Here is a 22,063-nt window from a genome sequence, read left to right on the forward strand (position 1 = left end):
GTCTTCTAAATCCTAACAGTAAAAAAAAAAAACATCTCAACTTATTTTGTTCCAGGGACCCCCAGAAGCAAGTATTTGAGTTAAAAATGTATATTCAAAGATTTGCACAAATTTTCACGATTAAAAAAAGATAGCAGATCTACAAGCTTGTAGATCTGCTATTTTTGAATAGTCAAAGACATCTAAAATGACAGAGATGAGTTCCCGGATAGAATGGGTTAATGTTCTCAATCTATTTGTGAATTATCTGACTGAACCTTTTTTTGTAAGTTCTATTTTGGGTGACATGTTGAACATTTTGTGGATTGAATTTGGATGGATGGATGGATGAGCAGATGGATGGATGGATGTATGAGCAGATCCACTTGGCTTCTGGATGAGGAAGTCGTGGGCGTTCTTCAGTCTTGTATTAGGTCTGTGTGAATGTAGGAGTGATTGGCTTGAGAGGACGAGTTGGAACATATTGTATATGATGGTCCGCAACGGCCATTCAAAATACATTTTTGAACATTATTTAACCCTTGCATGACAAGTGTCTTTAGAACTTGGGTGCCAGTACAGTAGCTTCTCCTGGCAGCGCTCCTGGAGGAATCTTACAGCCCTTATAGGTTATCCTTATAGGTTGAGTCATTTAGACATTAATAGGTTGTAGCTGTAGGTAATGGTTAGTGTGTGAACAGACTAGAAGCTTTCCCAGTCATTCCAGTAGGATGTAAGTGAGTCGTCAAGGCCCTGAAGAGTCGGTGGTGTGCTGGTATTGGGAGGATGATGATAAGAGCATGCAGTGAGGATGACTTATGGGAATAATGATGACTTATGGGAATATGATGATGATGTGAAGCGGGGGGGTCACATCAACGTGGAGCCAAGATGAAGGGGAGCCAAGGTCGATCCATGGGAAGGGCACTGGGTGGGTGGGTGGTCCACCGGGACAGGGGGAGGGGTTGAAAGAGAATAAGGGAGGGATGCACGGTCGGGGTGCCTTCGGTGGGTGGGGGTAGGGGGTGGGGGGGTGTGCCCCCCGGCATTATGAGCGGTAGGAGTGGCTACTATAGCCCCGTGTGGGAAGGGAAAGGACAGGACAGGACCTGTGAAGCACTATGGGACCTGGAAGAGCTGGTAGCACCACAGACTAGTATGGATGTAAAGAAGCAGAACACATTTGAGAGACGATAATCAGGGATGGGAAACAGACATATGAGTTGAAATGTGTGTGTGTGTGTGTGTGTGTGTGTGTGTGTGTGTGTGTGTGTGTGTGTGTGTGTGTGTGTGTGTGTGTGTGTGTGTGTGTGTGTGTGTGTGTGTGTGTGTGTGTGTGTGTGTGTGTGTGTGTGTGTGTGTGTGTGTGTGTGTGTGCGTGCGTGTGTACCAGCTGTGGGTAGGGTGTAGAGGGTAGCAATTTAAATGAGACTGAGAATGGTGGATAGAATGGTGAATTAAGGATACTGTGGATGAGGCCAGTAGAATGGTAAATAAAGGATACTGTGGATGAGGTTGATGAAAGTCTTCAGTTTATTGGTGATTATTAGTTATTGGTGATCCTCCAGGGTTCAGATCCATACAGCAGTATGATATGAACTGACTGGAGCTGGGTGTGATGTCACTGCCCTGTGTGTGTGTGGCTGGATGTACGTCCCCCGGAGATGGATGGATGGATGGATGAACTAAAACTGAGTTGAACGGGTATGGCTATGTACTTGGTCTGCTCTTTGTGTTCCCTCTACACCAAATAATTTAGCTGAAAATGGCTTAACTACAAGCTCATCGCCTTGCAATGCATGGTGAGCTTGAGGCACACACACGCGCACGCGCGCACGCACGCACGCACGCACGCACGCACGCACGCACGCACGCACGCACGCACGCACGCACGCACGCACGCACGCACGCACGCACGCACACACACACACACACACACACACACACACACACACACACACACACACACACACACACACACACACACACACACACACACACACACACACACACACACACACACACAGTTCAACACAAGGGAACAGCCAAGCGCCAGCTAAACAAATCAAGCACACAATAAAACGCACACATACATAATATATTAATTCCCGGTCTGATTAATAACTGTTGTAGGGGGGAAAAAAGACACTATTGTAGTGTTGATCCTGCAATTAATATATCGGCAACAAAAATGCAATTTATTTTCCTCAAAGTGGCTGAAAATGAGTTCTGCCAAATGAACAGACCCAAAGGAGCATTATTAGTTTTTTTTCCAGCAGCTCAAAGCCCACAGCAGCAGCAGTGCTCTGTATAAGCCTGTGCAGGTGTAAATGAAAGCTTGTATGTGTATTGACGACGGTAATAACTGTTTAATGTCCGTGTAAACAATGGCTGCACGATGATGCAGATGACACATGTGTTAACTGCAGCCTTATTGAAACTGCAAATGGTTGAGCGTCTTCATTTACACACGTGTCATGTTTGTCACAGCTCTTTCTACTTTAACCCATTAAGACCTGGAACTGTGTCATTTTTAGATTTGAGCTAAAAAGCATTATTTTACACTTTGGGCTATTCAAAAATAGCAGATCTACAAGCTCATAGCGCGGCACCGAGTGCCGCGCTACGAGCTTGTAGATCTGCTATTTTTGAAAAAACGTGAAAATGTGTGCAAATCTTTGAATATGTGTATTTTTAAAGCCAACATTTTTAACTCAAATCGTTGCTTCTGGGGGTCCCTGGAACAACATATTTTTGATGGGGGTCCGCGGCCAAATACATGGCCAAATACAATACAATTTTGGGGGTCCTTGACATGAAAAAGATTGAGCACCACTGATATAGAAACATACGTTTTTCAGAAAACTGTTGGGATTTAGGAGACATGTAGAATCGGCTTCAGGTCTCAATGGGTTAAAAGCAGTGGGGGGGAAAAGTATTCACATTTTTTACTTAAAGGGATATTTCACTTTCAGGCATGTTTGGGGTCATTTTAACGTCTAACGTCTACTACCCGGACAGTTTTTAAGTTGCTTGATTCAGTATTTAGATATTTGATATTCATTTTATCCGACACGCCCCCTTCCTATACAAACCCATTGTAACTTCAAACCAAAGTTTTATCGTGATAGATTCATCGTAAAACACCAGTCCTTAGTTCTGCATGGTGACTGATATTGTCTTTCTAATGTGTGAGGGGGCGTGTCTTTACAATTAAAAAAAAAAAAAAAAAAAGATTTCTTTGGTGGATGCGGCAGCGGTTTGAACAGACTAGTGAATGTCCCTGATGATGCTTTCAGGCCTTAGCCAATAGCCACACAGCGTCTCTCGTGTGTATCCTGGAGTAGGGGGGGAGTAGGGGGGGGGGGGTCCCCTCCTACGATACGCTGCGCTGTTCTCACCACTCTCTGCAGTGCTTTGCGTTCCGCAGCGGTGCAGTTCCATTGGAACACAGGTTCTCCCCCGTGTGTGTGTGTGTGTGTGTGTGTGTGTGTGTGTGTGTGTAGGGACGCAGAGGGCATTTTAGAACCAAAGGGGACACATGCACGCGCGCAAGTTTTTTTGTAACTTTCATTGGGTTTATTCGATACAAAAAATGTACTCATGAAGTGTAGATGTCGGAGGTTTTTTCTTTTTTCTTCATTTTTTCCCCTTCTTTTTTCTTCATCCCAAAAGTGGGGTGGGATAACTGAGTATGTTCAGACCCCCTGTGTGTGTGTGTGTGTGTGTGTGTGTGTGTGTGTGTGTGTGTGTGTGTGTGTGTGTGTGTGTGTGTGTGTGTGTGTGTGTGTGTGTGTGTGTGTGTGTGTGTGTGTGTGTGTGTGTGTGTGTGTGTGTGTGTGTGTATTAGGGGTGTGCCGATACACTAATTTCACCATACGATACGATATTTGGCTCACAACTTCGATACGATTTCGATACGATACGCACTTTTTTATTATGAAAATATATGGGGGAGAAAAAAAGCAAATGCAAACAAATAATTCTGTTTTTGCGTTATTCAGACCGTTATTCAGACATGCAAACTTGTAGCTTTTCAGCTACAATAGCCGTTTTGAATCCAAATAGGACAATAGTGTGACACCTGACCCCAAAAAAAACATGTTGTCACCCTTTTCACCTCGGGGTTGTTTGCATGCCTGATTATAATGATTGTAAAAAAAAAAAAAACATTTTTTTTTTCAAAACAATATTTTCTTTCCCAAAACGATACATATCGTCACGAAAACGTATCACGATATATCGCGGGACGATATATCGGCACACCCCTAGTGTATATATAAATATGTATATATATATATATATATATACTGCCTATTCCTCAAACAAGAACAATCTCTCTCTCTCTCTGTCACTTCTACACTGTGGCTCTCTAAGAGAGGTTTTTTAGAAATAATGACATGCCCAGAATAGGGACGTGCAGCTTCAAAAGTCGTTCATTTAAAGTCTTCTATCTGTCCTTGTCCCTCCGGTGTCTCTCGGATTCTGGTCTCTCCTCTGCGTTGCCGCGTATGTGCGTCACTGTCACGTCTCTCTCCAGAGAATCACATCACGTCCATTTGGTTCCATTTGTACACTCTCAGAGTTAAATAAACACTGAGAATTTTACAAGGTAGATTGGGGTCCCCCCCCACCAAACACATGGTATCAAATGGGAGTCTGAAGCCTAATGCATATCAAACCGGGGGTCCTTGAAATGAAAAAGAAAAACGTCACACCCAGTATAGCCTCGATCTCCAAGGCTTTAATTTTCTTTCGTGTTTTGCTCAAAAAGAAAGCCTGGGCCAAGCTGTTGACATTCCTGGCATAGGAAGTGGGAGTCGACCTTTCACTTTCCCCATTCAACCAGAGTGCTGTGGGCGTCGCCCCAAATGTTGTGACGTCAGGGCCTCTCAATGCTGCACATTTGGGGGAGGAGGAGGGGCACGGGGCGGGGCGTGGGCGGGCGCACAGATCGGTGAACCAATTGTTTGCTACACCCAGTGTGGAGTAAACGGTGCTGCTTCACACCCAGGTTTAAAGATCAGGCAGGCTGTTGCTCTCTCTCTCTCTCTCTCTTAAATTAGCGTATTTAGTTTGCAGTCAGTTGCAGCTGTTTATGCCGCACTCATACATACATACATACACAGGGTTGCATTGGTCATGGGACGGTCTTGCACGCCGTGCAGGAACCTTTCTGATCAGGAGCACGCGCAGGCACATAGATTTAAAACTACTTTAAATTCACACCTCAACAAAGTTTACAAAGGCTCCCGACTCACACCAGGTGAATTAACATAGGAATGAGCCTATATAGATGCATATCAATTGTCCATTGTGTGACCTGTAGTGTAGGTGTTACGCGACGACGTACGTGTCACGTCATTAAAATAGAGTGCAACCACATTTGAAGCCGATTCTACAGTCTTCTCCTATTAATCTCAACAGTTTTCTGAAAAACCTATGTTTCTATATCAGTGGTGCTCAATCTTTTTCATGTCAAGGACCCCCTAAAATGATATGTATTTGGCCGCCGACCCCCATCAAAATATTTTGTTCCAGGAACCCCCCCAGAAACAAAGATTTGAGTTAAAAATGTTCGCTTTAAAAATATATATATTTCAAAGATTTGCACACATTTTCACGATTTTACAAAAATAGCAGATCTACAAGCTCATAGCGCGGCACTCGGTGCCGCGCTATGAGCTTGTATATCTGCTATTTTTGAATAGCCCAAAGTGTAAAATAATGCTTTTTAGCTCAAATCTAAAAATTACACAGTTCCAGGTCTTAATGGGTCAAAAGAAGGTTGCAGAATCACTGCAACAGTAAACACCTGACAGGGGGATTACACCCTCCTCCCTCCCTTTCCTCATCCTCCTCCACCTATTAAGCCTCCACCCTCCTAAACACACCTCCTCCGGCCCCTGGTTGGTTGGTTGCTTTTGCTTGGATAGAGATGGAAAAACAACATCTGATCACCTCTCTGGGGAGATGGGGCGGGGTAGGTGGGGGGTGGGGGTGGGGTTGGGTGGGGATGGGGTTGGTTAGGTGGGTGGGTTAGGTGTACAGGCTGCATATTGGCCTCATCAGACAGCCGGCCTCCCGACCCCGGTCATCGATCCGGTCCCTCTGATCAGCACGATCATTAGCATTGATCAGCTGGTTAGGTGGAGATGTGGGGGTGTAGGGGTGGGGGTGGTGGTGGGGGGGGGGGGGGAGTCTATATTCAGCTCGTTTTACAGGCTTGCGCGCAGCGGAAATGGGAAGAGAGAGAGAGAGAGAGAGGGAATCAGAGTCAGCCATATTGTCACATCACAGATTTACACTATAGGTGTAAGCAAGTGGGTGAAATTGTAGGAGTTGTTTTGGTAGTTTATTTTAGTCAGAAAAGAGACAATAGGGGTATAGTAGTAGTAGTAAGAGACGGATGATAAAGGAAAAACATAGGATGGAAAATTATCAATCAAATCAACATTGTTGCTGCGATGAAAACGTGTTGTTTGAGCTTGTAGGTCTGCTATTTTCACTACTTTTGTGTGACACTCTTGTATGATGAAGTAGGGCGTTCATTTACGAGAAAAAAAAAACGCACAAAGTTAGAATAGAGATAAGAGGTTTTTCTGCCCCGAACAGCAACAATATTCAGTGCTGTGATTTTTTTTCCCTCAGCCCCAGCGTTCCTCGCTGTCCTTCATGACATCCTGAACAGCTCTACTGTACGTTCTCCTGCAGGCCTCCCTTTTATCCTCTCTCTCTCCCTCCTCCTCCTCTCTCTCTCTCTCAGTAGCTGCTATCTGAAGTAGCTTGACAATCCTATCTGACAGCCCCTCTCCAGAGCCCATCTCTGCAGGGAGAGAGAGAGAGAGAGCACGCTTATCGGCCACGTCTCTCTCTCTCCCCCTCTCTCTCTCTCTATCCGTTGCTCTGTCTCTCTATCTCTCTCTCTCCGTCTCTCTATATCTCTCTTTCTCTCTCTCCTCTCTCTCTATCTCCGTCTCTCTCTATATCTCTCTTTCTCTCTCCCCTCTCTCTATCCGTCTCTCTCTCTCTCTCCGTCTCTCTCTCTCTCTCTCTCTCTCTCTCTCTCTCTCTCTCTCTCTCTCCTGGTAGCTTGTGTCTCAGCAGAAAGCAGAAGGTGTGTCTAGTAGTGAGGACAGGTATTAAGGAACGCACAGGGCCTGCTAGAAGGAGAGAGAGAAAACACAGAGACAGAATCGTAAGCGTGCGCTACGCAGACTGTTTGACACGTGTGTGTGTGTGTGTGTGTTTGTGTGTGTGTGTGTGTGTGTGTGTGTGTGTGTGTGTGTGTGTGTCTGTGTTACTGGCAGTGGTGCAAAGTAACTAAGTACATTTACTCAAGCACTGTACTTAAACTCGTACAATTTTGAGGTACTTTTACTTTACGGGAGTATTTCCAATTGTCTATACTTTTACTTCTACTCCACTACATCTCAGAGGCAAATATTGTTTATTAGTTACTTGTTACTTTGCAGGTTAGGTTGGGTGGAGATGTGGGGGTAAACATGACCTCTAGTCAATTAAATAAACAATGAGGTAAATAATCACATAAATAGAGAACAATGTAGAGCCTCAAAGAAAGAGTAGGATGCCAGATGTAAACAATTAATCTAGCGTCTGTCTAAATTAAACAACATGCTATCTAATTACCATTTTATACATCGAAACTATAGGATATGGTAAACAATGAACCTAGCATCTGTGATCTGTCTAAAGTAAACAACATGCATGCTACTAAATCATAGTGTCGACAAAAACTAATGTAAGAAGCAAAAAAATATGAGAAAAAATGACTAGCATCGATTGAAAGAAACATTATCGTTGTATATCAACAAGCTTGAGCTTGAACATCTGCTATTTTTGAAAATATTTGAAATACACAGAAAATGTTGAATAATTTTTATTCTTATTTAACACAGATCTTGGGGGCAGAGCTTGTAGATCTGCTATTTTTGAAAAATCGAGAAAATGTGTGCACCACTGACAACATAAGCTTTTAAAAAAAACAGATTTAGAAGACATTTGTAGAATCGGAACCTCAGGTCTTAATGGGCTTAAAGTACAGTACTTGAGTAAATGTACTTACCGTAGTTACTTTCCACCACTGACTACACTACACCATCACGCCAACCAACTAATAAACAGGGTTTTTTAGACTCCTTTGTTTAGTCTGGGTGATGCTGTGATGGAGCCCATACCAGGCAGGCTGACGTTGTGTTGCTGCTGATCCACAATCAGGAGCCTCCTGTGGGGCCTTGATTTATATCAGCCAGGCAAATTGCTGTCTTGGTAATTACTTCCCCACTCTAACCCCTTAAGACCTGGAACGCATCTGCGTCATTTTTTTATATGAGCTAAAAAAAGCATTATTTTACACTTTGGCTATTCAAAAATAGCAGATCTACAAGCTCATAGCGCGGCACCGAGTGCCGCGCTATGAGCTTGTAGATCTGCTATTTTTGAGAAATCGTGAAAATGTGTGCAAATCTTTGAATATATATATATTATTTTAAAGCAAACATTTTTAACTCTTTTAAATCTTTGCTTCTGGGGGTCCCTGGAACAACATATTTTGAGATGGGTGTCGACGGCCAAATACATATCATTTTGGGGGTCCTTGACATGGAAAAGTTTGAGCACCACTGATATAGAAATAAATCCCAACAGAATACTGTTGGGATTTAGAGGGCATTTCTAGAATCGGCTTCATGTCTTAATGGGCTAAGAGACTATGTAATGATGTTACCAGGTAGAGTGACACTGTGTGTGTGTGCGTGTGCGTGTGCGTGTGTGTGTGTGTGTGTGTGTGCGTGTGTGTGTGTGTGCGTCTGTGTCTATGCGTGTGTGTGTGTGTGTGTGTGTGTGTGTGTGTGTGTGTGTGTGTGTGTGTGTGTGTGTGTGTGTGTGTGTGTTGTGTGCGCCTCTTGATGGATGCGTGATTATGTGGCTGGCCATCTGGGCTGTTGTCACCCAGACACTTAATTCCATTCACGAGAGTGTGTGTGTGTGTGTGTGTGTGTGTACGTGTCCAGGTATGCACACACTCATTTTCCTTTGTACACCATTTTTGTGCAGAGCTGTCAATGCTAATTACCGCGCCGCGTCCCGAGGATGTGTTAAGATCTAAACACCTTTAGGTGCAAATTTGAATACTACACACACACACACACACACACACACACACACACACACACACACACACACTCGTGCACACACACACACACACACACACACACACACACACACACACACTCGTGCACTCGCGTCCACTGATCCACAACACACATCACATGACACTCAGATCGTGGCCCCAAAGCACATCCTCTCCCCAGATCGGGCGTCCTCAGCTAATCGCTGGTACACTTTAACAATTACCGCTAACAAGTCCTTATTACCCCCATCGCCCTGCCCTCCCCCTCCCCGTCTTCCCCCGCCGCACCGCCGTCTAATTAGTACTGTTGTTTTTCTGAGCCGTCCTCTGCATAGTTATTAGACCTACCCGTTCATTACGCACGCGCGCACACACACACACACACACACACACACACACACACACACACACACACACACACACACACACACACACGGCGGGACACCTGTCTCCATAGGGACGTGTGTGTTTGTTGGAGGCGGTGTGCATAATGGCGGATTTATACTTAGTCGTGCGCCCGTGTCACGCGCCGAATAATACCCGATCTACAAGGTCACTCGCAACGTGTCGCAACCTCGTAGATGGCAGGTAATTTCCCTTTGCTCCGACCTTTTTGTAATTCCCTTTACATTTGACAATTTAGGCATTTTAGCTAGACGCTCCTTATCCAGAGTGACTTGCAGTAAAGCAAGGTAAACACATACATGTGTTACGAAAAAAAGCCGATCTACAAGGTTTCACAACCGCCACACGTTGTGACCTTGCTGTAGATCGGCTATTTTTCCCTTGCAATTCCCTTTTGGATAAAGCATTTAGCAATTAGCATGTAGCCAGATTAGCATTAGCTGTAAATTAGACCAGATTAGCATTAGTATTATCTATTAGCATTATCAGATTAGATTCATTAGCTGTAAATTAAACCAGATTAGCATTAGCTGTAAATTAGCATTTAGCTAATAGCAGATCTACAAGCTCACAGTGCGGTACCGAGTGCCACGCTATGAGCTTGTAGATCTGCTATTTTTTGAAAAATCCTGAAGATTCGTGCAAATCTTTGAATATATTTCTTTTAAAGCGAACATTTTAACACAAATCTTTGCTTCTGGGGGTACCTGGCACAACAAATTTTCCGATGGGGGTCCGCAGCCAAATATATATCAATTTGGGGGTCCCTGGCATGAAAAAGTTTGAGAAGCACTGATCTAGGATCAGTCAAAAAAATAATAATCTGTTCATTTAAACTATAGAAACCTATAGGACGCAGTCAGTGTTGATTTTGTCGACGAAAAAAAATCGTAGGCTAGCTTTTTTCACTGATGAAAACTAAACAAAAAATAAAAACTAATCTATGATGACTAAAACTATGACTAAATATACTGACAGTTTCGTCAACAAATAAAAACTAGACTAAAATGTTTGGGAGGGACTAGTGGAAAATAGAACTAAAAGTCAAGTCATCATGGGGTGCGCGCGGGAGTCACAGACCGAAAATAGTTGATCTACAAGCTCACAACGCGTCGCAGCGCGACGCGTTGTGAGCTTGTAGATCGGCTATTTTCGGGAAGCAGCTAAGTGAAAATCATTACGATGCCATCAAGGCCCGCCAACATTGTATTTGATATTTAGTCAACTAAAACTTAAGACTTAAAGTAACACATTTCAGTTGACTAAAATACGACTAGAACTATACAGAACTTTACTCAACTGAACTATGACTGAAACTAAATAAAGATTTGCTGGCAAAATCAACACTATAATAGGATGCCAGGTAAACATTACTCTGGCCGCTGCCAAATAAAAGCTATTATCATGTCTCTAACTCTGAGCTGACAGGCTGCTAACTATAGCCCTCATGTAACCGCTGCTCTGTCTGCACTCCTTACCTGTTGGTTTCACATTTGATTTGAACATTTTACAGAAGGCTTTATAACAGTCCTGAATGGACAGGCTCCCTATTATATGTCAGATATCCTCTCCATCGGCCGGTTGTGAACCTCATACGTCCAAGAAGTGGTACTTTTCAGGATTCAAATTTAAAAAATAGTAAAAGTAGCAGATCTACAAGTGGCTTAGCGCCGCGTTTCGACCTCGAGGATCTGCTACTTTTGATGCTTTTTTGTGACATTGTAGTATGATCACGTAGGCGTAGGGGCATCAATTTATGGGGGAAAAAACACAGAAAGATAGAAAATGGAGATAAGAGGTTTCTGCCCGACAACAACAATATGCTGACCCCTCATTAGGCCTGTGCTCATAGCCATGGGGGGGGGGGCGCTCATGCTCATTAGATCCTCCAGGTCAGGCTCTCCTGTTTTAAAGGGGGGGGGGTTTTCTCCTAAAACTGGCCTCATTACCTGGGGCTATCAGGCTCTTGCTCCTATGGCTTCTAGGCCTGCCTGAAGACCTATGAAACTTGCAAAAATCTGTGTCGTCTTTAATCCACTAACTCTTAAACTGCCAAGGTTTTTCAAAAATAGTACTCAAAAACTGCCAGCAGTTTACATGGTAAAACATAGGAAAAATGTTATTTATTTCTCAGTTTATTTTTTTACATTGAAGTGAATGGAGCAGCAACTTTTTGGAAAATGTTATCTCCTGGTTCTTTGTGAAGAACGGAAAAACAGAAAAAACAAAAAAATAAAGAATCATTTTAGATTTTTTTTTTATTTTGTTTTTGATTTTTTTTAAAAAACAACGTTTATCAACTTTTTTGGCAGGCAATAGCTTAATTCTCAAAAGCGTTTATAAACGTTTGGCTATACCGAGTGCCGTGCTATGAGCTTGTAGATCTGCTATTTATGAAAAATCTTGAACATTTGTGCAAATCTTTGAATACATGTATTTTTTTAAACAACATTTTTAACTCAAATCATCGCTTTTGGAGGGTCCCTGGAACAAAATATTTTACAAACGTTCGCTTTAAAAACCTTACACCACATTTACACGTTTTCTTCAAAAAATAGCAGATATACAAGCTCACAAGGCTTGTATATCTGCTATTTTTGAATAGCCAAAGACATCTAAAATGGCACAGATGCGTTCCTGGATTGAACGGGTTAAGTAACTATGAACACACTTTTATTTGTCCTTTTCTTAGTATTCTTGCCTCCTATCATTATAGTGGGTTTATTTTAGCCTCTGTCAGGAGAGGGGACAAGATTTTGGCATGAGAAAAAAAAACAAAAAACTAAACGAACATCTGTGAAAAAGTGCAACCTCTTTATAATGCTGTGTGTGTGTGTGTGTGTGTGTGTGTGTGTGTGTGTGTGTGTGTGTGTGTGTGTGTGTGTGTGTGTGTGTGTGTGTGTGTGTGTGTGTGTGTGTGTGTGTGTGTGTGTGTGTGTGTGTGTGTGTGTGTGTGTGCCTAATACCACAAAATAATCCATTATCCAGAGCAGTTATATGTGTGTTACAGTCTAGCAGGTGGGCTCACAGATCAACAAAAACGGTCACCAGGGAGAACAGACCTGCATCATCTACTCTCACCAATAGACTAATACACTCCTCTGGCAAACAGCGGTGCAAATACATCACCCTATAAACGTACATTTATCATGAACACTGAACAAGAACGCTAACTCCGATCTGTCTTGCGAAGTACCCAAACCAATAAAGCAATTAAACCAGCAGACGGTCGCAATTTTGCAAAGTAGGCTAAACAAACTACTGTACGTAACAAATAATGTAAAATGTAAACGCTTACTTATGTGTATGTCCTTCACGCATATGTCAGGGTGACAGATATAGACGGTCCTTATTATTGAACCCCCCCCCCCTATAAAATCACCAGTGCCTCCAATGTTTTGTTTTTCATTATTTCTTTCTCTGCTATTGTTTTGATTAACACGGTTTTATCCACTGTTTTTGTCTGTTTTATCTCTTGTGGTTCTCATGCTGCCTTGTTCTGTAAAGCACGTTGTAACCCTTACCATTATCATTGTTTTTATACTAATACATTCTCTCCCATTATCAGTGTTGCAATGCTGAATTGGAACGTGGTTGCACTGTATTTTAACCCATTAAGACCTGAGGCAGCGTCTAAAAAAATTCAAAATCCTAACAATTTTTCGGAAAAAAAGATAAAAAAAATAATTTTCACGATTTTTCAAAAATAGCAGATCTACAAGCTCATAGCGCGGCACTCGGTGCCGCGCTATGAGCTTGTATATCTGCTATTTTTTAATAGCCAAAGACATCTAAAGTGACACAGATGCGTTCCAGGTATCAATGGGTTAATGACGTGACGCGCACGTCGCTTAACACCTACACTACAGGTCACACAATGGACAATTGATATGCATATAGCTTATTCCTATGTTAATTCGCTAGGTGTGAGTCGGGCGCCTTTGTAAACTTTGTTGAGGTGTGAATTTAAAGTAGTTTTAAATGTGTGTGCCTGCGCGTGCTCCTGGTCAAATAGGTTCATGCACGCCGTGCAAGGCCATCCTGTGAGCATTGCACCCCCTGCCCATTATCATTATTTTATACTAATCCATGCTCTACCATTAGTATTATTTTATACTAATACACTCACTACCAATATCATTATTTTCATTGCATGACATGATGCACATAAATCAGGGATAGAGCATTTGTGTGTATGACTATTGTGCGCGACACATTTGTATGTATGGTCACGCGTGTTTGCATGGTTCGGGGGGGGGGGGGGGGGGGCTACAAACGTGTGTTTATGCAAGAGTATCATTTTAACTCATGCTGACTGGCCGTTGTGTTTGGTACGACGTTAGTCAACAGCCCCCCAGCTGTGACACACACACTAAACGTAGCCGTGTGAATGCCAACACACCAGGCCCTGCACTTTACCGTCTCCTTTACTTTATACTTTATATACTTTATTATTTGACATTATTTGGCAGCTTGAGTTACTAGTTGCTTTGCTGATTTATGTTATTATTACAAAACATACATTGATCGTTTACGCCTTATGTTATACATTGTATATTTGAAAATAGCTGATCTTTAAGCTTGTAAACCAGCTATATTCAAAGCAAAAATTTGGATACAAGATTTTTACTTTGTAGTATTGCTACTTTTACTTAACCCATCAAGACCTGAACCGATTCTACAAATGTCTTCTAAATCCCAACAGTTTTCTGAAAAAACGTATGTTTCTATATCAGTGGTGCTGAAACTTTTTCATGTCAAGGACCCTCAAAATGATATCTAATTGGCCCGCCGGGCCCCATCTCAAAATATGTTATTCCAGGGACCCCCCAGAAGCAAAGATTTCAGTTACAAATGTTTGCTTTAAAAATATATATATATTCCTAGATTTGCACACATTTTCACGATTTCTCAAAAATAGCAGATCTACAAGCTCATAGCTGTAGATCTGCTATTTTTGAATAGCCAAAGTGTAAAACAATGCTTTTTTTAGCTCAAATCAAAAAATGACACAGATGCGTTCCAGGTCTTAATGGGTTTTAATGTAAAAAACATCGGTTCTTCTTCCACCAGTGGTGAGCACACAGCTGTGATGATGAGGGGGGGGGTATAGTGGTTGCACTGTGTCTCTCTAGGGGGGGGGGGGGGGGGACAGTAGCTCTCACATGGCGCTGCCTGAGTGAGCCGGGCCTTATTTGTCAACATGTGAAAAGCAATTTAAGTCAAAGGGAAAGAAATGGATTGGACACATCCTGAGCCAAAGGCACACTTTACACACACAGACCCTATGTTTCATGTAAAAAAAGAAACGGAGCATTGTAAATTACCTCTACCTCACGGAAACAAAAATCCTTTTTTTCCACCCTTAGATTTGTTTTACCACCCCCCTATGTGTTCATTTTTTAACCTGCTATCCTAGTTACTTTAAGGCACTACACTGTTCTCTCTCTGCATCTCTACTTATGTGGCTATTTACCTTGCTGTTTATTGACAACGAGAGTTTATTGAGTGTCGATATAAGAGAATCTGTTAAATGACCTAAACTGTCGTTTGCAATTGTAAACTGTGGTATATCTATGGACCCTTATGGGTCTGTAACTCTGAGAGTGTACAAATGGAACCAAATGGACCCTTACGGGTCTGTAACTCTGAGAGCGTACAACATTTAATGGAACCAAATGGACCCTTACGGGTCTATAACTCAACCAAATGGACCCTTACGGGTCTATAACTCAACCAAATGGACCCGTAAGGGAAACGAAAACCATGGTCCATTTGGTTCCATTTGTACACTCTTAAATTGATTTGAATACGTTATCAGTCAGAATTGTAAACATTAAAGCTAAAAGGATAACGCAAATAAGTCCTTGGGGACTTGTTTCCATGTTGGTCCTATGTATTCAATTCATCAACATAGCATAGCAAAATTAACACAATAATACATGACATCAACAAATACAAACATGTACAAAAATAGCTGGGAAATTTGCATTGTGATTCCCATCCTTTTAACCCATTAAAACAATATATATTCAAAGATTTGCACATATTTTCACGATTTTTTCAAAAATAGCAGATGTGCCGCGCTATGAGCTTGTAGATCTGCTATTTTTGAATAGCCAAAGTGTAAAATAATGCTTTTTTAGCTCAAATCAGAAAGTGACACAGATGCGTTCCAGGTCTTAATGGGTTAAAGCATGGTGTCAGGGCATTCCACATTTTGGTGAGAACTATAAATAAACACTTCAGCTGAAGATGGAAGAGAAAAGAGTTTGTGTTTATATGTGTCTATAACCACCCTCCTCTCTCTCTCTCTCTGTCCCTCTCTCTCTCTCTCTCCATCAGAGGACCTGCTGCCTCTGGGTTTCCCCAGCATAGACATGGGCCCCCAGCTGAAGGTGGTGGAGCGCACGCGCACCGCCACCATGCTGTGCGCCGCCAGCGGGATCCCCGACCCCGAGATCTCCTGGTTCAAAGACTTCCTGCCTGTGGAGCCGGGCAGCAGCCAGGGACGCATCAAGCAGCTCCGCTCAGGTGAGCTAAACCGACCGACCGACCGAACCGGCGACCATTGTTGCTCATTGTTTAGGGCAGTGGTTCTCAACCGGTGGTCCGGGGGGCCACCAGCTGGTCCTTGAGGGGGTTCCAGGTGGTCCCCAGCTACGGTATATGATGGAGAGTTGGTAACCAAATGGACCCTTATAGATCTTTAACTCTTGAGAGCGTAAAATGAAAGCAAATGGACCCTTCCGGGTCCATTTGCTTTCATTTTACGCTCTCAAGAGTTAAATTATCGTTAAACATCTACATTGGAAAAATGTAAATTTTATTGTCCGTTTATTTTTTAACATTGAAGTGAATGGAGCAGCAACCTTTTTGGAAAATGTTATCTCCTGGTTCTTTGTGACGGACGGAAAAACGGAAAAACCAAAAAAATAAAGAATATATATTTGTTTTAAAAATATATTTTTTTGCCAATAGCTAAATTCTCAAAAACGTTTACAAACGTTTTTGGCAGGCAATTTAAGAATTGTTATTTTGATCAACGTTTGCCTTTTATCACTCCTATTGGTACCAACATCAATGCAGCATGGAATTGTGGACAAAACAAAAAAATATCTCTTGGGTCTGAGAGTCTAAATCTCATCAAACGGTGGTCCATGGCTCAAATGCCGGATAAATAATGGACCTTTTCCTTGATATGAAAAGGGTTGAAAAGCACTGGTTTAGGAAACATAGCGCTAGTGTACTCTGTTACAAGTAAAACTCCTGCGTTCAGCATCTTACTCGAGTGAATATACAAAAGTAATAGGCATCAAAATATACCAAGTACCAAAGTAAGAGTTCAAAACGTTCTACAGCAGATCTACAAGCTTGTAGATCGGGCTATTTTTGAATAGACAAAGTATAAAATAAGAGTAAATGTACTTAGTTACTTTCCAGCGCTCTAAGCAGGCGTTTCAAGGCCGAGTCGAGCAACATCTCCACTCAGGTGGAGGAACCCCCCCCGAGGGAACACAGAGGCAACAGCGTAAAGTATGAATGATAAGCAGCCTGCGTTGAGGGAATATATGTATCTCTGCTCTCATCCACAGCCAAACCTCCTATCTCCATGTTTCTGCTTTTCATGTTTGAAAAAAAAAACAGGCGCGTCGTACACAAGTAGTGAAACAACGGCTCGCGATGCAAGGCGTTGTGAGCTTGTAGATCTGCTATTTTCCCTCTCATTCTATGCATACGTGCTTGACTCCGTTGCACATTTGACTGTGACATTGCTGCTATTGATTAGATATGTATATTATGCACATTGCCTGCACACTTCTGGAACTGATGCATATTGATAAGCTAATGTGCCTGTCTAAGACGAGAACCGACTGGAACAATAATATCTTTAACGCGATCCGCCATTGCAGAGTGATCGCACGTCGAAAACGGCTTGTTTTCACCACTGTAAAAAGATATGGAGATATGGAGCTTTTTCGGATCATATCATTGGAGAGAACGGAAGAGACGTTTTTTGGGCCCTTGTCACCATAGACATAGAAACCTAGATACCTCATTGGCCTCTGCAGTTCGTTGGAGCAATTGGCATCGCGGCCGCCATTTTAGCGTAGGAAAACGGACACTCAAAGTGACTACTGGCCAATCACAGCGCTCACAGCGCGTTGACTACTGGCCAATCACAGTGCGTCTTTTCTAAGACCTGTCAGAATCTAGTTGTCCCGCCCCCACCTGCCTCTGATTGGCCTACCGAACGCCCCCTTCTGTGACACACACGGAAGCTTCAGGGAAGCTTTCCTACGCTAAAATGCCCCCCGTGATACCAATGCCTCAGAGCCGAAGGAGGCGTCTATCTTTATATGTGTATGCTTGTCACATCCGTCCATCTCATTTTACAGGGACCTAGGATGATTCCTAAGTTGTGTTAGAGTGCCCCTTGTGGAAAAAAATAATAAAACAAAAATAATTGGATTTTATGGCACTCGAATTCTCGTGTTTGGCACTCAATGTGTCAATATATATTAGTACAATTAGGACGTTGCACAATCATTTTGCGGAACAAGTCCTAACAACATTCGGCTGCTTGTACGTTCTTGATAAGTGATTTTCACTATTTAAATGATGTTTAAATCATAATAGAAAAGGAACAGTTTTGGACATACAAGGTCTCAGCCCAACAGACACGATACGCTCCTCTCATCCACAAGATACTTGCCATGCAGAGAGAGGGGAGGATGACGGAGTGAAGGAGGGAAGGAAGGAGGGAAGGCATTATGCAGACAGAGAAGGAGAAAAAAAAGCTCTGGAATTAGTAAGCAGGCTGGGATGGTAGAAAGAGGGATTAGGCGTAAAGCTCGCTCTTTACAACACTTTGTCCAGGCTGGCTTTGGGTTCTTCTTATCCTGACTCGCCCTATACTGTAGGACGTGATACAGCAGTGGTTCTCAAAGTGGGGTCCTGGGACCTCCAGGGGTCCTTGGAGGGGTGTCAGGGGGGGCCCAGCAAAGGGAGAGAAGTACTCAGATTTCTCTTTTTTTTTAGTTAGGTTAAAGTAGGAATACCACAATTAACCCATTAAGACCTGATGCGATTCTTAAATTTTTTTTGGGGCGGTGTAGCCGCCCCCTATAAGTGAGTTTTGGACACCGACCAAAAAATTTGTGTACCCCCTAACCCTTCCATTGTTAATGCAAATCGATACTTTTTTCATATCAGCCAATCACATTACAGCTAGTGTCATCACCACTAACTGTAATGTGATTGGCTGACTTTGCAAATTCAGGACTGTGATTGGCTAGCGAAACACATGACACATATGCAGCAACAGCAGTATGGACTTTAAAAAAAGTCATTTATCCTTTTTTTAAAGTGAGTCATGTTGTGATGACCACACACCGCCCACTTCACACTGGATGTGATTTTTTTTTTAAATGTTTAAAGAAATAAATAATCAAAAAATATTTTTTTCTATATTTTTCAAAAATAGCAGATCTACAAGCTCATAGCGCGGCACTCGGTGCCGTGCTATGAGCTTGTATATCTGCTATTTTTGAATAGCCAAAGAAATCTAAAGTGACACAGATGCGTTCCAGGTCTTAATGGGTTAAAGATACTAGACCATACCCGTCGGGGGGGATATGAGCACCCAAAGTGCGTCATGGTCCGCTTGTTTCACAGATGGTCCGCTTGTTTTTTCACGGATGTGGCAACACCGGCGCTTGTTTCACACACATGATTTGGCAACCCGGGAGCCAGCGAACACAAAAACGGCTAATAAACAGCTGACATTTGGGGAAAGTGAAAAACAGGCTTCGGTGATGATACTCTGTCACAAGTAAAAGTACTTTGGTGCTATTAGGCAAGGCAATGTTATTTCTATCGCACATTTCAACAACGAGGCAATTCATTGAATTTACTTGGCATAAGGGAGGTTTACACAGAACGTCAAGCAAAGGAAACACAATAATAAAATGATAAAATGACATTAGGATGCATAAAACAAAAGAAGTAAAACATTGAATAGATATACAGTTACAGTGCAGAGGAGACAAGAACAGAGAGAAAAAAGAGAAATAACTTGTACAGCAGCCACTGTGACGGCGAGGTAAAACAAGCCTGCATGCTTTGCTTCATCTCTGTCAGCTGTGGCGCCTGGTGTCAGCACTGATAGCACGGTGCTGGGAGCCATGCGTCCTATACACTGATGACCAGTGGTGGAAAAAGTACTGAGGTATTTTACTTAAGTAAAAGTACCAATACTGCAATATGGAAATATTCCATATTCCAAGTAAAAGTCTGGAATTCAAAATTTACTTGAGTAAAAGTACAAAATGATTGGTATAAAAATGTGCTTAAAGTACCAAAAGTAAAAGTACTAAAATGTTTGAAAATAGCCATTTTCAAATAGCCTATGTATAAAATAGGGCTAAAGTGGTTAATGTATGTTTTATAATAAAAATTGATAATTGCAGAGTAACTAGTAACTAAAGCTTCAAATAATTGTAGTGGAGTAAAAGTACAATATTTGCCTCTGAGATGTAGTAGAGTCGTAGAAGTAAAAGTACTGAACATTTGAAATACTCCAATAAAGTAAAAAATATCTCAAAATGGTTCTTAAGTACAGTACTTGAGTACATGTACTTAGTTACTTTAACACCACTGGTGATGACTGATAGCACGGTGCTGGGAGCCATGCGTCCTACACACAGTGATCACTGATATAGCACAGTGCTAGGAGCCATGCGTCCTACACACAGTGATCACTGATATAGCACAGTGCTAGGAGCCATGCGTCCTACACACAGTGATCACTGATATAGCACAGTGCTAGGAGCCATGCGTCCTATAACAGTGATCACTGATATAGCACAGTGCTAGGAGCCATGCGTCCTATAACAGTGATCACTGATATAGCACAGTGCTAGGAGCCATGCGTCCTATAACAGTGATCACTGATATAGCACAGTGCTAGGAGCCATGCGTCCTATAACAGTGATCACTGATATAGCACAGTGCTAGGAGCCATGCGTCCTATAACAGTGATCACTGATATAGCACAGTGCTAGGAGCCATGCGTCCTATAACAGTGATCACCGGTGGCTGTCCGTTTTTGTCAGGCCGGCGCGGCTTCGTGTCTTCCTCTCCTTGTGGTGTCGAGCATTAAGTTGTTTCAAGTTACATACTTCCTCTCTGCAAGGTGGCTTCACGCTGAAAGGCGGGGAACATTGCCATTCCCCCCTGGTGCCTGGAAGTTGTTGTTTTTTTGGACAGTGTGTGCGTGTGTGCGTGTAAGTGCGCGCACGCACACACACACACACACACACACACACACACACACACACACACACACACACACACACACACACACACACACACACACACACACACACACACACGCACACACAGGAAGAAATGTCAGCGGGCTCGTTCCCCCCCCTGAGTCTCGGATGAGCACCCGAGAGGACAGATTATCATATTTCATCACACGGAGCCATGCAAGGCTTGCTGGCAAAATACCAAGCGAGCGTTGTTTTTTCCAATATCTCAGTATTATAATGTATTATTTAAAAGGTGCAGGCAGTGATGTTTGCTTGTTAGAATAAGTGGTAAGTAGCTGAAAATGCACTTCAGGTCGGTATATCAAGAGAACTCACACAGGATACGGGATAAACAAGTGAAATTGGAAGTGATGACACAAAGGAACGAGCAGACAAAAATTGGAACTGGAAAGAAACACTATAAAGTTTAAGCTGATTAAGCGGTTACTCTCTCCTGATTTGATGAAATTGGCAGCCCACCTGGAAATGTATTTTCTGTTTATTAAAGAGCTGGAGAGAGTTACTGAACAAACACTCTACAGCTAAATGATTTTGTAACCCTTTTTTTTCACCCGGTGCCAATTTTTGAAGTGATCCTGGGCGCTACACTCCCCCCACCAGCCTAGGGAGCCCAGGGCCGAGCTCATGCCTCCTTCAATACATGACAGCCTTCTTGTCACCTGACAGGGGGGAGGTTCCCCGGTAGGACGTAGCGCGTGGAAGGAACACGTTATTCCAACCAGTTCCTTTCCCCTCCATCAGGCGCCCCGGCTGTTATGGGGGAGGCGATATACGGTATAGCAACAAGGATTACTACATGTTTTTGTGAGGGTATTAACTACCCTAGGAGACACGGGGAGAACATGCAAACTCCACACAGAGTAGGCCCTTTCGCTAACCCCAACTTTAGGGTACGGGCGCAGAGCTTTAACTTTTTAACCAAAAACTTTTTGTTTCAACCAAAAATGTTCACTTACTCTACCTTTAAACCCCCTCGTCGTGCACCATCATTTCACCCCTCCTCCTCCTCCTAACTCCACGTTCTCACAGCGAGGAGAATCTCAGAGCAGTGATCCTATAGTATTCTGTCCATTCTGGTTTAAAATACAACAGATGCTGCTTATTAGCAGGATGTATTTATGGAGTAACAACACGCACGCTGTCTTCTCTTCTTCGCCCCCCTGGGGCGACTGGCACTACAAATAAGGCA

The 22,063-nt window shown here is 42.7% G+C and overlaps 1 protein-coding gene across 1 annotated transcript in view; it reads left to right on the forward strand.

Moving 5' to 3' along the window:
• The window catches only part of ptprsb (protein tyrosine phosphatase receptor type Sb), a 186,417-nt gene that overhangs the window by 41,184 nt on the left and 123,170 nt on the right, over positions 1-22,063 (forward strand). The window contains exon 4 of the mRNA XM_084056464.1: positions 15,881-16,069. Within this exon, the coding sequence (XP_083912590.1) occupies positions 15,881-16,069 (189 nt within the window). The remainder of the gene's footprint in view (positions 1-15,880; positions 16,070-22,063) is intronic.

The sequence above is a fragment of the Gymnoscopelus microlampas genome, assembly GCF_963454915.1.
Source record: "Gymnoscopelus microlampas genome assembly, chromosome: 5".
Lineage (NCBI taxonomy): Eukaryota > Metazoa > Chordata > Actinopteri > Myctophiformes > Myctophidae > Gymnoscopelus > Gymnoscopelus microlampas.